We start from the raw sequence: 21,499 nt of genomic DNA, 5'->3' as shown, positions 1-21,499 counted from the left end.
CTTGTGTTCTTACTGTTCATGTGAAATGGACTGGCATGGCTTTAGGCCAGCTAAATTTGGGCACAATTCAAAAACGGCTCAAGTAGCCTATAGCACTTGATTCCCTATGTTCTTCTTAGCCTTTTTATATTTACTAATGGCAAGACACTGATTGAGAAAACAGTTTGGAAGGGCCTTTAAAGAAAATAAATAAAAACACACATTCATTTTGTGAAAAGGACTGCCACAGCCACTGTGGTTTGGTTGAATGTTTGTGTTAAAGCCACTTTTTGATGTCTCCAGATAGAATCTTGTTCATGCAAAAGGGTTTTACTTAAATCACCAAGGGCAACATTAACTCCTATGGTGGCTATTTAAGCCATTTAGGAGACAGGTCCATATGAAATATGTTTCATTTTACTTCTTTGTACTGTGGTCATTTGATCCATTAGAGCTGTTAATGGAGGCGTGAGAGGGTTGGAACACACTGTGGTGAGTTGTGAGTGGTTTTAAGGAAACAAAAGGAAAACAGACAGATCAGACATGTCTGCTGCAGATTCAACTGCATTTCATTAACTGGTACAAAAGCCACAGCACACCAATTCAGGCAAGTTCAACCAAATACTGGAAAGAAAACAGCTGTATTAGTGTTTAGCTGGGAAATAAGATGTTAATTAGAATGCAGGTAAACGACAGTGACTGAGTGAACCCATTAGGAGCCATTTCCTTCCTATATCTGTTGTCTCACGCCCCCGGGAGCAAATTGCACAGGCAGTGGCTTCAGGAATGGAGGCAGTGGGAGGACCATGTCTCCGGCTGAGCGTTATGGTCCTCATGCTGCTTCATCTACTGTTGTTGATGTCAGGCCACTGCTCGGAGCAGCAGCCCAGACCCTCGCTTACTGGGGGTTAGTGAGGGTCAACACCACTACTGCCTGACAGCTGCAGCACTGAGAAGATTAGCAAGGGGTTAAATGTAATATCTGAGCGATCTGTGAGCTTTATCTCTTTCATTTTGTCTCTCAATCTCAAGCTCCCTTTCATTATAGCTCCCTGTCTGGGTGTGTTTTTTTTTTGTTCCCCTGACATACAACCACACATCTCTGTTCTGTAATCTCAATTTGTGTCGCCAGCCTTTTAGTATTTGCAGCCCCTAAGCATACACACTCAACTAACCCCCTCCTTCGTTTCTAATGCCAGCATTAGGGAGTAGTTGCATGCCTGAGGTGCTGCGAAGAAGAGAGAGCGTGAGCACCGATGAGGCTGGTGAAGTGATGTGTTGAGACAGGAGGGCCCAGAAGCAAGGGTGGGAGGACTGCACCGGCCCACCTCTGTGGCTCTGACAGCAAGGATAGACACAGCACTGCCAGGAGCCCCCCGGAGCATCACTAAAGCTTGTTAGCATAGCCACCAGGCCTTGAAGATGATGAGTTCTGAAGAGGTGATTAAGCCAAGGCTGAGGTCCCTTGTAGGCTTCATTCACTGGATCGAGAAAGGAGGGGCACTTGAAGATAGCACTGCAGGAAAGGACTGGAGGGGTAATTCAAGTTCAATACGGTCACTGTGCTCCTCGGATAGTCATTCATCAAATGAGCTGATATTGCTCCTGGTGCAGGCACAGCTTGGAACAGGTTGAGGTTGACCTCAAAGACATGTGGAGAAAAATGAACACGCACAGGAGCTTCACAGAATAAGGAGGACTGAATTCAACCGCTGTGTCAAAAGGTGCAAATCACTGTAGATTTCTCTCAGGGCTAGAAACAGAAAATAGCACTTGTGGACCTAAAAGTAGCAAAGCAACATCAATAATAATCACAATATAATTTTCATCAATAGCAATATAACAAAGGTATGACATGTATTGATATATTGCTTATCTATTGTGCAAGCACAGGGAGGAGGTATAACACAGAATTGAACTTCCACAGATTGGTAAAGTGTTTTGCTGTTTATCAAGTGTTTGTCATTCTCTGCTCCTAAAGATGAGGTTGACGCCCGAGCCTTCACTCAGGAGCGAAAATCTGTCTTTGAAACAATAATGTGATATTTATCAATATAATAAAAGTTATCAAATTATATTTTTATCTTGATATCATTTTTGGACACATCGTCCAGGGAGCATCACCGTCTGATCTCTCTTTAGACGAAGGGTAAACGCGACTCCAGCTCAGTCTGAGCCCAGAGCCTGCTGCCGCCAAACGCAAAGGTCTCAGAGATGAGAGCGAGTGGCATATAAGCCTCCAAACCAGCGAGCCATCTGTGCTGGGTGCCACATAATCTCAACAGGAAGCAGTCATCTTCCTGTCACAGTCACACAGTGATTTTCACCAGTGAGTTTCCTGTGTCGCGAGGATTCGGGGGGGTAAACCTGACTCATGTAAATCAAAATCAAACATGTGCCGCCCCGTTAGAAACACAGGATTTAGGGGGAAAACACTTGTTTCACCATTACAGCCTCTTTGACGCGAATATATTTATCAGACAAACTTAAAATGGTATTGTCTATCTAGTTTAATCATCCAACGAGGCTTACTATCCTCAGGTGGCACGTATTTGTGTGGGTGGATCATTACAGTGATGTGTTGGGTTAAGCACCGTACTCAAGGGGATCACTAGACTCCGTCAACACGGATTAGAAACACGCTCGACTATTAGCTCCTTTCACAAGACTCTCTCTCACACACACACACACACACACACACACACACACACACACACACACACACACACACACACACACACACACACACACACACACACACACACACACACACACACACACACACACACACACACACACACACACACAATGTCTCTGTTTCAGTTTGTTGCTGTATCACCTTTTATACTCTTTCTTATTATGCGCACAGGCTTTTAAAATGCTCGCCCCACTGTTGCCGATAAATCAACAGGGCGCAGACTGATTCGAGAGGGCTAACTAGCCTTGTTGCGATGTCAACCGCGAGTGATTCAACCAGAAGTAATTGCCAATTCAATCAATGTGTCAAAAAGCAAGCAGCCTCCAACTAAGGCATGTAGACAGGAGGACGAGGAATGCAAACGGAGGGAGAGGAGCAGTGCAACGTGCAAAAGAGGAGGAGGAGGATGCATGTGTAGATCCATCCTGAGAACAAGTGAAAGACGAGAAGAGGACAAAACAACCACGCTGTCACATTAAAGAATGACGAGTCAAGGGGAACTGTTTATGTGTCTGGCATGTGACCTGATTCTGTATAATGTTTAAACAACTGAGGAAAAAATGAAATAAAATAAGCTATACAAGCCAGAGATGAAATATTTCATGAGAATCTATTCCTGCTTTTGGCACCGCAAGTCAGGATCACACTGTTCAGCCACTTAGTACATTTAAAATAATAACAGGAAGGTGAATACATGCAATGTGTGTGGGCGTCCATGTTGTGCGTATGTGGGTGTTTGCAGAGCTAGAACATTTCCTTTTAGATGCTTTCATTTTAAAATCAACACAATCCGTCAAACGATCCAATATATGTTGGAAATGAAACCATAAGAAGTTACAGGTAGTGATGTCAGTGATGTGTGTAACTCTATTCATACAATTATATTATTGTTGATAGTCTTTATCTTCCGTCCATCCATCCAGTTTCTTTACCGCTTATCATTGGAGGGTCGCAGGGGGACCTGAGCCAATCCCAACTTTAGTGAGAGGGGGGTACACCCTGGCTTCATCACTAGCATATCACAGCGCCAAAGTACAGAATCAAACAACCATTCACTCTCACATTCACACCTACGGTCAATTTCGAGTCTCCTGGTAACCAAACCCCAATCTGCATGTCTCTGGAGAAGAAAACCCACACAGACATGGGGAGAACATGTAAACTCCACACAGAAAGACCCCAACAGAACCCAGGATCTGAAACGGGACCACATATGCAGGCAGTACACAGTGTGTATACTAAGATGGACAACTTGTCTCCACTTCGTCCCACTATCCAGAAATGAAGCCAAAATTAGCAAGATACTAATACTGCCATCTTGCATATTTGGAGCCAGAGTCTGCACCGTCGCTCTCAGCGGTGCTCACATGCTCAACCGAATGCTATTCAGTCTCAGCTGTCAATCATGACGTCTCACCCCGTTGTTAGAGCATCACATAATTAAAACCTGACTTAGCAGAATAATTACCACTTGAACACGCATCAGTGTGATACCAAAAATGGCAGAAATAATTAACTGATGTGTATTTTGACATTTTAGATTGGCCCAGGTCCAATCAGCTAACGTACATGGAGACGGGGTTTATGATCAAGCCACCAGGGGGCGATCAAGACACTTTGCCTTTACTTTTGAGGAGCTGTCACTTTGTTCATCTTTACACAGTCTACGTGTTTATCCCACTGATTATATAGAAATAAGGTGCAGCCACATTGCATCTGGTTTACCTTGATAGTGCTGTGTGTTCTGTAAGAGCTGCAGCCAGCCACCAGGTGGCGATCATGATGCTTTGGCTTCACTTTTGGGTACAGTAATGTCGTCAATCTTTATAAACAGTCTATGGTGTGAACACATGCACAGTGGCATGTTCAGCATGTGTAAGATGCACGTGGGCGTGTGAATCTGAAACCTTGTGACTCTGAACAGTCGTACGTGTCCTGACCTGAATAAGTGCGTGCATTTCAGAGGAGCATGGAAATATTACAAGGTGGCAAGCAGCTGATTGAGTTTCGTAGGGTGTTCTGAGTCTGTGATGGCGCACCATCGTCATATTGGGAGCAGCCAGGTTGAGCACGGCAGGCTTGGATGCATGAAGCCGGCAGCCATCTGGCTTTGGATGGGACTCCTAAGGGAGACACAGACTGGTGCCAACCTTCAGAAAACACTTCCAGCATGTTTGAGAATGAGGATAACATGATGTTCATCTATACTGCAGCTCTGTGTGAGAGAGCGGCCACTGTGTTCCTGCAGAGAAAAATGTGACACGCTCACAAATACTGCAGGTTCTCCATAGGTTCACTGCATGTGCTGGTGTGTCTTCAAGGGCACTGCAGCCTCTAACAATGTGGGGAGTCAAGAGTTTCTATAATTCCAGATATGGAATTGTAAAGGGTTAAATTTGTGCCACACTGTGCGGTGCCTCCAATCTCCAATTTCTGATCATCAAAATCTCATCAGGTGCTAATTTCATAGTTTACCGCATTGAGTGTGCAACGCACATAAAACTGAGCCAATATAAGGTAACTGCACACTGGGACTGTGTAAAGGTCTTTCTTTGCACAGTCTCTCATTGTAATTGCTTTCTCAGAGCTGAGCATATTACAGAATGAGACCATGAGATTTTGTGTGCACCAATCAGTCACAACATTAAAACCAGTCGCCTGTTTTAATGTTGTAACAAATCGGCGTCTATACATTTTTTCTGTGGGTACATATGGCTTTATTGTATACACAGCACAATGACTGCTGGTCAGTAAAGATGACATAATCAGTATATGAGTAGAGAGAGAATGTAAAATGAGTCATTTGTCGTTAAACATGGCAAGGTGGAAAAAGTTATTTAAACTGTACTGTTTCTGGCAGCAGGGACCAGAACCAGGACAGACCCCAGCTGAACTTTACTCTGCTGACACCAGGATGTGCTAATATTAAACTCAAGTATGCCTGATCCACATTTAATATTCTGGGAGATGAGACATTTGCGTTCTCGTTCTCATTTCGTACATGAAACGGCGAGTTTAGGCCGAACAGGAAAATGTGATGGAGGGAATTAATCTAGTTTTGAGCTTCCAGAGAAATTCGAGTTTGCTTTAGGAAGTCTGAAGAATATGTCGGTTATGAAAGACCAAACATATTTCCTGAAAAAGTAACTGCATGTTTTGAAAGTTTTAATCATATGTGATCTTAACATGTCCTGCTCCTATAAGCACAACCTCATACAACGGACACCTGTAACTAAAACTACCTTCCATGTGCATGTATATATTTTTCCTCTCATGCACATAGACACCGGCATCAACACATACTGACCTTATGTGACATGAGGAATCAAATACAGCTCTCCTGCCGCTTCACATTGCATTAACTATTTATAACGCTCAGCCTCCGTCTATGTTTTCTGTTTCTCCACAGTTCTGTGAGGAATTCAGCCCTTTCACTAATGATGCACACAACGTTTCCATCTCATCATAAACAGTGGACACGTCCCTATATCATGGTAACAGAGTTAAGATCAGAACCACTGACCCAAACCGGCGGTGGAGACATTTTATTATAGTGACCCTGCTGTGGACGGAGACCTAATGCATTGTGTCAGACAGGCACCTCTACCTTTATTTACAGTGAAGAAAGAGCTTGGGCATGGCTGCATCTGCTTCAATAGGCTGGAGTAACCTGGGACACAAATGTAGACTGATTCAGGGAATGAGGATTGACATGCAGTGTACTGTATAAATTAAACTCTCCAGGGAGAACTTTCCGTGTTCTATTTACGACCGAACTCTGGGGAGTCGACGATGACACAAGGTTGGTTTTAATCTCCTTGAGAAGCATAATGGGCGAGGAGACGGTCCCAAAACAAGGACATCTTATTTACTCAGAGCCACACATGACTTTCAGCACTAATTGATGTGAAATATTCCACAACGTTACAAACAGTTGGTTTCCTCTCACTCATTATCTCTGGTTCTCACTCTCTCCCTCTCTCCTCCTCCTTCTCAATCTATCACCTCTTCCCTCTCTCTCCTCCTCCGTTCTTCCCCCCCGCTCTCACACAGACGCTGGCGTTCATCGTCTCATCCCAGATTCAAAAAGGGGACGAATATTTTCCCTCACATGATGCAGCTCAGCCTAATTTGCTCTGAATGAATTATGCATTGTGTCACTTATAGGGCGACAGAAAATGTATTTTCATGAATATTTCCGACATCTTCACAAGCTGCACATCATTATTAAAAGTCGTTGCTAAAAATTTCATCACAGGATTCTTATTACAACTGAAACTTAAATGTAGGAACATAAAGATAACCAGTTATTTTGTATTTTATAATTCAGCTTTTTGCTTTTTCATCTATTTCTCAGTGGGGAAAAAAAGATTTATATCATAAAGTTATGATTTTATATGGTCAATAAACAAAACCTGTCCAAAAAGACTAAAGGTGGCCACATACCTGTTAAGAAACTGTACTTAAACTATTTATATTTTTGTTTAATGCTTCAATTACTTTGAGACATAATCAGGAGCACATTTATGTCGTTCCTTTTTTTCCAGATTTGCACCATCACTTTTCCCTGAGCCATGAACATCACAGGACTTTGAAGACTTTGTTTACGGTTTGTTTTTCCCAGTGAAAATAAGCATCTGGGTAAAAAAAGTGATTTCTTACTGCGGCCTTGAGGGATTTTCTTTTCAAATGGCACAAATATTCAGTTGGACTCAAGGATGAACTGATTTGAATTGAGTGGTCAAAAAGCTAAGGTCACTTTGATGTGTTTGTGTTTGTGTTTGTGTGTGTGTGTGTGTGTGTGTGTGTGTGTGTGTGTGTTGTGTGTGTGTGTGTGTGTGTGTGTGTGTGTGTGTGTCCTTAACTAAAATATCCACTCATCAATTACGACAAAAAGATAAAATGTTGAAGTGATGACATCTTATAAGTTCAAATCGGTCAAAGGCAAACACTCTAAAGTCATAACATATGGCAAATACATTAAATACCTTTCATCAAATTCCTCCAAAGTCTGACTACATACTGTAGACGAGTCTGGAGAGAAATTGAAGTAAACTGCAAGCTGACTGGTTGGTAGAGGCAGTAATTCTAGGTTTATTGTCCATTAAAATACCAATTCCACTCTCCCATAGTGGAGTCTGTGAAGCCAAAGCCTCATATAGCTTCTATAGCTTCCCATAGATTTGCGATAGACCTCCGTTGGTGCCCAGAAACTACTCAAAATGCATGAATTACCATGTTCTTCTTTCATTATGAAGAACATGGTCCCTTATTAAAATCTTTTGTTGATCCCACGCACACTGCTGTAAATACTGCACCAACTCTGTGAGCGGAACGAGCAACAGCAAATAATCATGCCTATATTACTGATTCATTTTGTAATTGACATTTTCAGTAAATGTCAATTAAAACATTAAATGGGCTGAAAACCCCACACAGGATACAGTAGGTGCTTCAGAAAGTATTGAGATATGATGTGTTGTTGAATTTGGTGTTTTCATAAACTTAGTTGACAATAATAAATCAACAAAGTCAATTAAATCAAATGATCAATTATCATCATTAATTATCGTCAATTAAGTCAAAATCAACTCAGTTCTTTGGGCCTGTGAGATGAAACATAAAGGACTTTCCATTCTATCATCCTAATCAAGAATATGAAGAAATGATGCACATGCATTCTCTATGTGAAAAGGGAGCGATGATCATGATTCTGTCTGCAATAAGCAGGAGAAGAAAAAGCAGACGCAGAGAGACAAGAAAAGTTTGAGGACATCAGGAGAGGATGAGGAGGATGAATGTGCCAAACAGGCTGTGGAAATCAAGCTGAAAAACCTGGATACAAAGTACAAAGCCTCACACCATGTCCAAAGGGTTCTCACCAATCCTGAAGCGACCCACCTGACAGCTCTCATGGAAAGACAACAAAAACTGTTCACAGGTTTGGAATGAATGCATCTCATGCTGGATTGAGCTGCCGACCTGTGGCCAGCAGAGCAGAAACACATCACACCTAATAATAATACCCGAGATTCTCGTGACCACAGAGCAACACAGCAGTCTTAAAAGTTGTTGTGGACTCTCAGCACCTCAGCAGCCAAACATGAGAGGGACATCTGCCAAACGAATTATCTCTCTGTTTCCATAGCGATCTATGAACGGCCTGTGCTAGCGCCTGTGACAACCAGATGCCAGGGAAGACGAGGCGTGTGCATAAAAAGCCAGCGCTCTGAAGAAAGCCTGTTATTACTGCTATCATTCAATTGGACTTGATTTGCATAATTAAACTGTGTTATTGCTGGGCTCTGGAAGTCACTGCAAGTCTCTGTTCTTACTAACCGGATTCCCACCATGACAATGGAGCACTTAAGGGAGGAATATACCCTCAGCCGACCCCTGGATGTGACAAATCAATACTAAGATTATCCATTAAATTGAACTTGATTAGGCTCCATTTCCTGTAGATTGGTTATATATTTGGACGCAGCTCCAGGGTGGAGTGCACATGGATGAGGTGAGTCACAGCCTGGACTTGGCTACATGAAAGACCCTGACAGAGCAGAGCAGACCCTGACTAAGAAACAGAGAGAGAAGAAAGACAAGTTTCCCACAGGCTTATAGAAAGCTGTATGTGTGTGTGAACAGGCTTCACCCAGAACCTGCTGGGCCATCTTTTGAGCACTTCTTTGAATTAAATATTTTGGAAAAACTGCGTTAATCCCTCTGAGAAATGACGGGACGTTTCTTAAAAGACCCAAGCAAACAATAGAACCACCGCAGACATACAACAAGAGGATCATAAAGAACCTCAGAGACGGAGCACACAGAGGCAAATGTTGGCCCCTGAAGTCAAATACTTGATTTATGCACATAAGAAATCTCTGTAAAATGCACTTATTCACTCCAAGACCAGGCAGCCACAAATGGATAATAACAAAACCCACTGAACTGCACAGTGACACAGCATTTTTCACAGAAACACATCAATGAATCATTTCATTTAGGAAATCCATGGTCTCCAGGCTGTTGCAGACCAAATGAAGCTTTATTACACCCAACTGAAAGCCAGACAGATCAAATCAAAGTCTTACCTCGACTAGGTGGGGAGTGGGATTGAATCCACACAGGTTGCACACTTGGGAGTGGCACTGTGTGCAGGTGTTGTAGTTGGGTTGGTCTGCTGTGTTGCCTATGTTGAGGTTTGTCTTGCAGAGAGGACAACAAGCTTTGGGCTTGGAGGCTTGTGGAGCAGGATGCTGTTGTTGCTGCTGAGCAGGGGCACGAGGCCCTTGTTGTGCAGCCTGAGGTCCTGAGGGTTTATTTGCCCCAGGACCAGGACCAGGACCAGGACCAGGACCAGGACCAGGACCAGGACCAGGGCCAGGAGGTCCTCCTGGTTTGGGGGATGGTTTTGGGGGTTGTTGTTGGGGTTGAGTAGTCTCAGATATGAGAGTGCTGGCTTGGTTAAGGAGAGATGCACCAAAGCCAAACAACTTCCCAAAAGTCTGCTCTGGAGGTGGGGGCTGTCGCGAAGGAGAGCTCCCCGCACTGCGAGTCTGGTCCTGGCGTGGGTGCTGTGGATGGTGGGCAGGAGAGTTGCGGGACAGATCAGGCTGGGATGGGGCCTTTGCCATGCCGGGAAGAGGGACTGCGCCTGGAGGGAGCTTAACTTGATGCTGACTCGGGCCAGCTGGACCAGTCTGTTTGATAGGGCCAGGCACTGGGTGAGCCTGTGCTGGAGGCTGTAAATGAGGAGGGGCCTGTGTCGGGGTTGCAGGCTGACTCGAAGCTACGGGTTTGAGTTCTGGTTTGGCTGGATGAGAAGGAGAGTGTATATGTTGCTGACTCTTGGAGCGTGGTGTGGTCATGTCCATCCCCAACGCCCTCTGCATCTGACAGTTCAGACAGAGCCACTCTTGCACCTGTGAAGAAAAAAGACAAAAAATGACGATAAGCCACACACAGCTATTATTCGCAATGTATTTAGGACAATTAGAGAGTGGGATTTAAAGGAATAGTTCAAAATATTGGAGATAAACTTATGTATTTAGTGTTTATTGTAACGCCGTTTTCAGACATGAACTCCACAGAAATAGTTTCCAGACATTTCCCGGAATTTGCCTTTCAGAAATGAAGAATGCACCAGGAGATTGTCTTGGTCAGGCTCGTTCACAACTAGAAGAAAATGTTCAGTGTTCAGACGAGAGTGGAGTCTGGATAGAGGCAGTACACAGGGGGGCTAGCAGGAAAGATTCCAACTCTTAGATTTGTGTTCTCACATGCAGCCCCTACTGACAATTTCAGGAAAATATCCGGCGTTCAGTGAGCGTTTAAAAGCTAAACCTAACCCTTAAGATTTGGGGGCTTTGTTATCTTTGGACAGAGCCAGGTAGGTTAGCGGTTAGCTGTCTCTTGTTTTCTGTCTATTCTGTGTGCTACTAAACTAAGCTAACCGGGCGCTCATATTTTCTATGCAAACACAAGATTGGTATCAGTCATCTAGTATAACTCCTGGCAAAAAAGCAATTAAGCATATTTCCCAAAATGAAAAATTATTCTGGTGGCAGAAATGCTTCACTGATGAACTGCTGAACTCATTTAACTGACAGGGCTCTTGTAAATGAGAATAAGTATTCATATGATGAATCACATACAGTGCCTTGATTGTGGACTTTTCCTTTCATTCTCTTTGGTTTCTGCCGGATGTTCCACTTCCTTTACACTGTCCAATGAGATCTTAGTGAGATTAACTAAAGACCTTTAAATTGCCTATGTGTGAAAATAAGCATGTTGGTCTGTTTATGTGACAGACTGGCAGCCTTCCCTTACCCCCCCTTCATCCAATGCATGCTGGGATAGCCTCCAGCCTGATCTGAATAGGAAAAATTGGGTTTGGAAAATGATTGAATCAAACGACAATAGTGAATGATGTTAAATATCTCATTGAGGAGGGATTTAAGCATCCTTATGCCGCATTATTGGTAAACATAATTTACCCACGAACAAACATGCAGAAAATGAAACAGATGGGAAGAACTTGAGACTTCTTCGATAAGTAGTGGCCGCCCATGGTTTTGTAATCTTCCCTCACATCTTCTGTGTGTGCCCATTTTGGTTCGCTCTTACTCTCCCTCTCATTACACAACACGCTCCCTTCCTCGCGAAATCCTCCCACCATTCTCCTCTTGATTCTCCTGCTGCTCTGTCTCCATTTTCTGATCCACATTGTCACATAGGAAGGCTGAAAGTAAGACGGAGGCCCTGGTTACGGCACATGGCTATAAGTGGCCACATGCTCCTTATATTATCTGTAGAATACATTGTAATCAAAGCATTTTATACAAGCATACCTGCTGCCACTTCACAGTTTAGAGTCTACACTGTGCTGTAACTTTTAATCAAAGAACAAAGCCTGTTTAAACAGAAACTTAACCCGAATCTGTGGCTTGATAATCGGACTGTAGAGTCACTTTGTCACACTTCATTATTCATCAATAATTATTTGCCATTTGAACCGCTCAAATAAATTCATATTCAGTGGGTAATGATGCAGAGGTCAAGCACCCAGCTAATTTCTCTGGCCTCCAGTGGCGGAAGTCCTTGATGCAGTGGTGTAAAAATGTACTGTGTGTTGATCATATCCTGTCAGCACATATCAGACTGCGCTGGTTCAGTCAGAGGCACAGTGACCTGGTTCCAAACGTCACAGTCACTGCCTACAGAACTGAACTGCATTTGCAGTAGGTCTGGCTTCGTGCTCACTGGCGATTGCGTCCTCTTGACCAATCATCATGCAGATTAGAGACTTCCTCTTGCCAAGACAGCTGACTTCCTGTGCTATATGCTATTGGATGGTTGCTTAGTGTGTTCAAGAGTAAATTCACACTCCCTAAATATTTCAATCATTCTTGCACGGTTGAATGGACAATATACATTTATATAGTGCTTTTCTAGTCTTCACGACCGCTTTACAGTACAGATTTTGCCATTCACCCATCCACAAGACAGTTTCTCTACCTACAAAATACACTACCGGCACAGCCATCAGGGGCAATTTGATTTTCAGTATATGCCTGTAGCCCAAGTACACTTTGGCACACATAATGGGATTGAACAGCAGACCTTGTGGTTAGTGGACGACCCACTCTACCTCCTGAGCCACAGCCACAGTAATGTGACATCATTACTATTTAAAGGTTACACCTACAGTAAGCATATCCCGGGTGGAGGTGTATGTGTTCAGAAATTTAAATTTCTACGGTGACATATTTCAATTTTCAACCACACAGGACAGTGGAGCAGTGTCTTTCAGCCTTTTTAATAGAGCCTGAACCAACGCTGATACCGATAGCGAATCGTCATCTAAACCCAAATGAATGTAATCGAGGCTTGGTGTTATAAAGTTTAACCATAAACTTTGATATGAATAACATTAAATAAAAAGAAAAAACTAATACAACGAAATATATAGAAGTTGAGTAGAAGAATCAAACATGTTTTTTGTTACGTAAAATCGAAACAAAAATGTCTGCATTATTTTGTAAATAAAACCCAAAACACATCTTAAATAAAGGTTATTACAATGAGTTCCATCTCTCGTGCATGTGTCTTAATGCCTTCATTCAAAATGTCACTGGGCGCTGCTGTGAAATGCTCAGAAACAACTCCCCCTGCCTGACAGTGTGTCTCAGTCATTCAGTAAGTCAGTGGTGACAGCGTATGGCAAAGGCTCAGCAGCATTTTAGCCCAGTGCCTGGCCCCCTGCCAGTATAAGGAGTGATGACTTCATCATTCTCACTGTCAATCAGGGGAAACTGAGACGCCGAGGGCAGAGGTGAACCCTGGGGACAGTCTGAGTAACGTGGACGGTGAAATGAGCCAGCACTCACGCGACTCAGCACCAGAACAGCGCTTATTCAATCAGAGACTCATAAGTGGGAACTCCTCTTTCAATCATTGTTATTGTCCTTGATATTTTTTTCTTTCCAAATTACAGTTGGGATAATCATATCAACACCTCTGGGGGAAAGAAATAAGCAGAAAAACAAAGAAATCAGCTGCAGGGAGGGCAAGCAGCTATTTATCAATTCCATCATGTCTCTGCTTTCCTCTGCCTCATCTCATTCCTCTCTGCTCCCCCCTTGTTATGAGGCAATCATGTGGTTCTCTATGAAATCTGATCTGTATCAGCAAAAAACAAGTGCACTGCACGCTCGCCGTCTCCTGCCCTCATTCTCCATCAGTTCTTCGTTGCAACCCTCCATCTTGTTCTTCTTCATCTCATCTTCATTTGCGCTTCTTATCTGCATCTCTCACATCACATCACTCCTCAAGCTCACTCTCCATCTCCTCTCCATCTATACATTTTTGATCATCCTGCCTTTGCTTTGGATGAGTGATCTTTGATGAGATATATGTGTGTATATATCTATCTATATATATATAGATAGATATATACACGCAAATATATACACGTGTGTGCACATGTGTAAACAATGGTATGATGCACATCAAAGGTCATGAGCTGGGACCAGATCCCACAGTCATGTGAGAACTCAGCATTTGCCAACAGGATGCTCGAGCGCTGAGGATCCAAGAAGAACGACTCGGTGCCAAAAATAGAATCTTTTAGAAGCAAGAACCCACAGAGACTTGGATATGGATCAAGTAATGAGAGCAACGCATCCTTTCAAACACATACATACATTTGGATTATATGCTGATTCTAAACTAAGATAAGATTATTTATAATTATCAGTGAATGTGCTGATCGTTTTATCGATTAATCCATTGATTGTTTGGTCTTTAAATGTCAGATAATGCAATCCATTGCACTCACAGCTTCCTAAAGCCTAAGCTGAGGTCTCCAAATGTCTTGTTTTTATCATTTTAGTTTTTTGCTTACACCATCACGTTCTAAAATCCCCCAAATAGTCATTAGACATTTGAGAAGCTTTAACAAGATAACACTTTATGCATTTTTGCATAAATGACAGTCAACAAATCGATTAATCAACTAGTAATCTAGTTTCTCTTTTGGCCCATCATGTTTGAGCAGGCTTTGGTAGCCCGTAGGTAAACAGTCCATGTGGAGAGCAACAGAGCCAGAACATATTGACCGAAAGGCATCAGACATTGGCCCTTTAATTTACCTGAATTCATATGCAGACAGAGATTAGCCAAAATGAAATCAAGACCTAAAACACAGACACAAGGTTTCACAGATTGTGTTCAGTGAGGAGAAACATTTACATTGGACTGTAATTTGTGTACGGTGTCTACTGTCTACACCAGAGGCCCCAACACCAACGAAACATCATAAATAAAATGCTTGTAGAAATGATGCCCCTCTCTTAACTCCGGATCACAACTCACAATTTTAAAGCGTAAAAGGAAAAAAATGACAGCTAAGGAGACACACACACACACACACACACACACACACACACACACACACACACACACACACACACACACACACACACACACACAGACAGACGCACTCTCACACACGATAGAAGATGTAACACTGTACACATCACACAGGTGCACAGAGTGTTCCTCCTCTTCTTCTGCAGTGTGCACTTTTTGACAGGTGTGAGACATCATGCGGTCCATCATTCCCAGGAAAGCTGGGTGAGGAACACAGAGTCAAACTTCAGCCGAACACGAGAGCAGACTAAGAGAGGAGCTCTGTCTCGGAGATCACAATGCAGTATCATCATGCAGTACGCACAGCAGCTGAGCACTGCAGTTTGGGGATCGGGATGCTTGGAATGCAACGGTTTATCAATTTCTTACAAATAGAGCCAAACAGACATCGAAATTCCTCTCGGTACCTCTCTTTTTCTCTGTCTGTCAATTACTCTCTCTCTGCCTCTCCTCAACTCAAACACCGTGAGCTTCACACACACCACTACACAATATAACACATCTGTTTTACTCCGAAATGTTGCCAAGCATGGAAGCACAGAGGTTCATCAGAACCAAGTAAGACAAACAGAGTTTTGGGGGAAGATTATTTGGGAGATTCACGCTGCTTTGTGATTGTCTCTCACCAGGTGTGCTGCTGCAGTGTGAGGCACAGCAGGGGGTCGTGGCGTCACTAAAGATGCTGGAAATTAGTACAGAGGGGTAGTGCATGATATCAGATCCCTGTCAAATGTTATGTTTCAGGCTTAATTTTGTGCTGTTTTTCTAAGCTGTGCCTCAAATTCAATTCACAGCTGCCCAACTAGTCTGTCCTATTTTGAAGGCTCCTTCAAATGCGGCCAACATATGCGTCCTTTCATTCCTGAGAAACAAAGGCTCCAACGGATGGATCCTTCCCTGCCCAGCCTATCCCAGGAATCATTGCGCCCTGGTGACGAACCGTTATGGTAATGGCGCCGGCAAGCGACAAGACATCCAATGCTTGAGTATCACGCATCACTTCAACAGAATGGCTTAAAAACCCTTTTTTTTAAAAAAAGGGTCTGTCTTGTTCCTGTTCAGCCTCCGTGGACCAACAACGTATTTTCAAATGTGAGAAATAGTAGCCAGTGAAAGGCAAAGTCATTTCCATGTTGGATGACAAAGGATGCACATACAAGAAACTAAAATGTACATTTTTCATGTCAGCTCAGAAAAGCAGCCAGTAGATGTTATATCATCATTTCTGGTGAGTGCACAGTGGCCTTGTTTGAGTTGGTACAACCCTCCTCTGTCTGAAATTATTTTGTGACAGGCGACAACAGTAGTGAGTTTACTGACTTATGCAATTTGAGACAATGCCAGAGTGTAATAATGATGCTGACAAACAATGTGAGCTATATACAGTTAGGTTAACTTGACTTGCATACAAAATAAATGTCAAAATCACCATATTGTTGCAGTGTGAGCTTTTAATGTCTGTCTTGCAGAAGCTAAGTTAGATAAATGGAGTAAAGATGAACATGTGGGCCTATAGTTTGGCAGAGACAAAATGTGATGATTCTTACGATTCTTTGCAGGAGAGCTCAGCCCTCTATAGTGAGCTGAGACTTTAAATGCGGTGATTTATGGGGCAATAATTAAACCGGTGTCCCAGATTTAGTTTCTGGCAGTCCTCACTGCAAAAATATTTTGGTATATGCAACATTCAGCCGTAGTGTCTCAGCTGGATTTCTGACCCAGTTCAGACTGTTTGTCCTTAAAGTCCCTGTGTGTGAATACAGTTTAGTGCACTGTGTAAAACACTGTCAGCCACACACTGGTATCTTTCATACCGAGTCCGATCATCTCCAAATCATTAGGTGTCATCTAAGAAGTCAGACCTCTGGCATTGACAAGACTGTGCGTGTGCATGTTTTCAGAGTTTAAATTATCAAATCTTTTACCCTTCTACTCTAAATTCTATAATATAGATATAAATACATATATCTATGTCATACCAACAGGAGATCACAATCATATAACAATTATTTACAATAGGTACAATATTGTATCTTATAAGGCATTACGTCTTCAGTGGAACAGCCTCAGTTGCGAACTCACCAAATGTGGTTGATGAGCAGCCAAGGAACTATGGCTCCCTTTGTCCTTACGGAAACTTAAGCTGCCTTTTCTCTAAACCCCGTCACTTGGTCTCAAAAACAAAATAAGGATAAGTTTTTAATTTATTCATTTTCTTCACAGTATTCCAGTACCCACTAGACAGACAAACACCTCAGCCTCTAAAGAGCAGATCCAATTCAGTTTTCTAAAAATATCTGAAAACAAAAGTTGAGAGGAAAAGTTAGCATGACTTTCCCAAATTTTCCACCTCAAGGGGTCTGAACTAGAATGTGAAATATTAAAGAAAACGTTCACTCCCTCAACACGAGGGAGAAATCACGAAATCACATCCTGACTCACTACTTAAAGTTTTACAAGATCGCCCGTGTTGGATGGACGTCATTCTCTGCTCACGTGGACCTTCGCATGGAGCACACGACGCTAAAGTCAGTATGAGAGAGGGATCCATAAAAAAATAAAACACTGTCACTTCCCAGGATCTGAATGCCACTGAATCTCTTGAGCCAAATGTTGCAAAGTTAGACGGGGATTAGGGATGTGTGATGCTAAATATTTGAATTAATTTGAGAGGATTAGGAAGTAGGCTCTGGCTTCCCTTGAGGTATAATGGACTTATCCCTCACTAATATGGTTGCAACAGTTTGGCTTATATTTTATTTATTTTTTATTTAGCTAATATTTATCCTTCAGATAAAAAAAAAAACAGACATATAATATGAATATGGGAAGAAATCAAGGAGCTCTCAGTGTCAGTAAACCGCTGAAGATCACATGTTAAAGTCCAAACCCCATCATTAGTGTAGCCTACATGAGACATTCACAACCTACAAAGCTGCCTTTAAATGCACTTCGACAAAGTGACAGAACGTTTCCACACCTGACACCGTGGACAGCTTGTTCTCCCAGGTTATTGTTATTGTAGCAGCTTGGGCCTTGGGATTAGAAAACAGTAAAGCCCCAATATGGAGGATGGTGTTTTACCATAACTGTGTATTCCACAGCTGTGCATGTGCAGTTTCTACACGAGGAGGGGGCTGATACATTATTCAACTGACTGGACATCAGAGTGACTCATTCCAGCTACTAGTCACAGAAGAAAGTACCAGTAGGTGGAAAACTATTTCTGGAAGTTACACTCAAAGTTCTACATTTATCCTTAAAGGGGGAACAAATTGACCAAAATGCATCGAAACGTTCAACTCGTGTTGTCTTGGCTCGGATATCTGCTGTCTACACCTGATGTAACGTATGCAATGCAGTTTTTGCCCCCATTTTATTTTGAAATGACCTAAATTATGTGTCTGTTACTTTACTTCCTTCCTCTGTCTCCTGCCATTGTGGTCGCCTGCCCTGCACCAATCATCCTTGCCTTCCTTGTGTAGTTAGTCTCTGTGATCCCCTCACATGAAAGATGGTAAAATACCTTGTAAAGCTGAGAGGAACTGTGAGATGAGTGACAATACAACTATCAGAGGTGGCAACTTTCATCTATTTCTAATAAAACTATAAATAAAAGTATCCACACTAATGAAACACTATTTTGTCAAATCTCAGCTGTAAATTTCCAAATGTAAAATGATGCAAAAATAGATATCGCTGTTCTTGGTTTGTTTGCTAAATCTATCTAGTGCACTTGTCAGCTGTGGCCACCTACTTGATTTATTTTGGATGGGTAGGAGGAGATTAATGGAGTGCTTCTTCACAGTCTTTTGTGTGGGAGCCATCTGTTAAAAGTGCTCCTCAGTTTTCCTAAGCTTGTGGGATTGTTGGTTAAAGGTTATATAAAAGAGATTTCAAATATTGATATAGCAGCCAACAACTATTTTCTACATCTAAAAGATGTAGTGGAGTAAATGGCGCCCTGGGCAGACGAGGTCACACTCCCTGTGTGTTTGTCCGTGATCTGAGCTTCTCTGTTCTTTGTATTGGAGGCCAGGTGGACAAGCTAATATCTGCCCCTTTTCTGCAGTGTGACATTTTTCAGAGCACACACCCTGTTTAAACACACCTATCAACTTAAACCAGAGACAGCACCTTATTTATATATAGTCCATGGGTTACACACATAGACTGCATTAAGATGGATGATGTAACAGCTCCCCCACAGTGTAGCTAAAGCATCTTGATCGCCTCCTGGTAGCTAGGTCGTACACCCCACCTCCTCGATGTTACTGGATGGGATTTGATGCTGTAAAAACTGTGTGAAACATCATGATTGACAGAAACAGAAACTGGCTCGTGATTGGTTTAGCAAATGTATCGGCATGATCTTTGCTACCGCGGCTACTGCGCAGCGTCTGGCTCAACATCACGTCCTCGGCGCAACATGGCAGTGTTCATATCCGAGATATTCTGACTTCATTTCTTCACGCTTTAGAAACACACATTAACCAAGCAAAGCAGCTCACTCAGAGGATCAGACACTTACAGAAAAAACAGTAAGACGTGAGTAAGACGTGAGTAAGACGTGACACATCTGTTTAACCATTCTTCACAGCAGCTAGCGTGACTATTGTTTTTTTTTGTTTTGTTTAGTTTTTTGCGCTCCTGTTCACATGGTTCATGGTTTCATGGTTATGCGTTTAGCTGCTGCTTTCACTGGGCTTCGCAAAACATCCAGAGACTGTATAAGTGACCTGCAGCCTGCGGAGGCCAGATGTATGAGCAACGAAGCGTTTTTTTGGGGTCCGATATCTAGAGGAAATATATTGAATATCATCTACATAACCTTTAAAAGAAATAATTCCAAAGAACTCAAAAGCAATAAAAAGTAATCATTTTACAACTTCCTCAAAGAACATTTTAAACCCATCTCCTGAGTGTTTTGGCTGATGCCTTCATTACGGGAGAAGCGCACCGAGCCGCATGTGTACTGCGGCCCTGAATCAATGCAGTGTTGCAGAGCGTCAGAGTGAACACTCTCACTATCATGGTTAATTTATGATGATGCTTTTTTTCTCTGCTCCTCTCTACTTTTTTCTGTCTCCCCCTGCAACCACACATCTCCTTCTCCTCCCTCTCTTTCTTTCTCTCGCTTAGCTGTGGCTCCTCAGGACCGGGCCATCACTGCAGACAGAAGGAGGGTAGGATCTATAAATAGAAATTGGACCAATTATAAAGCAGATGTTCCAATGTATGATGGTGGGAGAAGTGTCGGAGGGGGCATAGATGTGGCGGTGTCTGTGTTTTAGTCTCCGTCTTCCCCTCTGTCTCGTTTCTCTGACTCTTGTCATCACAACATTTTTAAATCAAACACATCCTTTATTGCTTCTTATCCAAACACCAAGCGGTACTTTCTTATCTTGGTTTTACAAACGTCACAACTAGGGATGTCACGATATGAAACTTTGCTGCCACCGTTATTGTCAGAGGAAAGATCACGGTTTCACGGTTTTCATGATTATCGATACTACAGAAGCAAAAAGGATTCCTCCTCTCGCTGTGAACTCCTCCGATGGAGTTTTATGGTCAGCGTTGGTGGAAATAAGGCTGTTACGTCAGTTCCCTCTTCTCAACTAACGTTTCAGTTAAGTGTCTCTCGCACACAAACAAGCGCACACACAAGACGTGACTCACAAGAGGGAATTTCACGATACAGCGCACATTCAAATTACGTGACTCGCGAGATGCAGGACACCATAGTTAGATATCGTCGTTTCTACAATTATTACGGTTATGAAACCGTGACATTTTGAATGTGCGCACATGTATAATTGCCTCAAACACGTCTCTATTCTTAACCTGCATCTCGGAATAATCCTCGTCTTCTCCGCTTGATTGACAGCCCTGTAACAGACTGTGGCATTCAACTCCCATTTGCTGCTCGCTGTTTACATCTCTCTAAATTGCTGTCCCATCACCAGATTGTTTGACACAAAAATGTATCATCTCTCAAACAATCCTACATGAGCAGTAGTTTTCTTAATGAGAAATTTAACTATTAATATTATTTTTTTGTTAAAGAAAAAAAACTACTATTGCAGTGCCTGTTCTAATGCTGCGTTCCAGACAACTCGGATGTTGGCATTTTCCCACTTTCTACTTTAAGAAGTGCAATGGAACGCCCCTCAAGTTCCGACTTGTGAACTCTGAGAAATTGCTATCTAACCCGACATCACAGAGAAGCAGTTGTCTGACATCACACCACAAGGGCGACATCATGGAGACAAAGAACTTGTAGCACTGAGGCCCGTCTACCCTCTGTTGGAATATTGTTTACTTCTTTCTAAAATTGAGTGATGGTGCGTGTGTTCTCTCCCTCTTATTGTAAAATGTGTGTCCAAGTAT

The 21,499-nt window shown here is 42.6% G+C and overlaps 1 protein-coding gene across 1 annotated transcript in view; it reads right to left on the bottom strand.

The window, feature by feature from the left end:
• The window catches only part of bsnb (bassoon (presynaptic cytomatrix protein) b), a 61,372-nt gene that overhangs the window by 30,342 nt on the left and 9,531 nt on the right, over nt 1-21,499 (bottom strand). The window contains exon 3 of the mRNA XM_035153273.2: nt 9,769-10,599. Within this exon, the coding sequence (XP_035009164.2) occupies nt 9,769-10,599 (831 nt within the window). The remainder of the gene's footprint in view (nt 1-9,768; nt 10,600-21,499) is intronic.

Source organism: Hippoglossus stenolepis, chromosome 3 (assembly GCF_022539355.2).
Source record: "Hippoglossus stenolepis isolate QCI-W04-F060 chromosome 3, HSTE1.2, whole genome shotgun sequence".
Lineage (NCBI taxonomy): Eukaryota > Metazoa > Chordata > Actinopteri > Pleuronectiformes > Pleuronectidae > Hippoglossus > Hippoglossus stenolepis.
Note: the sequence above shows the minus strand (reverse complement) of the source record. Positions and strands in the feature narration are given on the sequence as shown.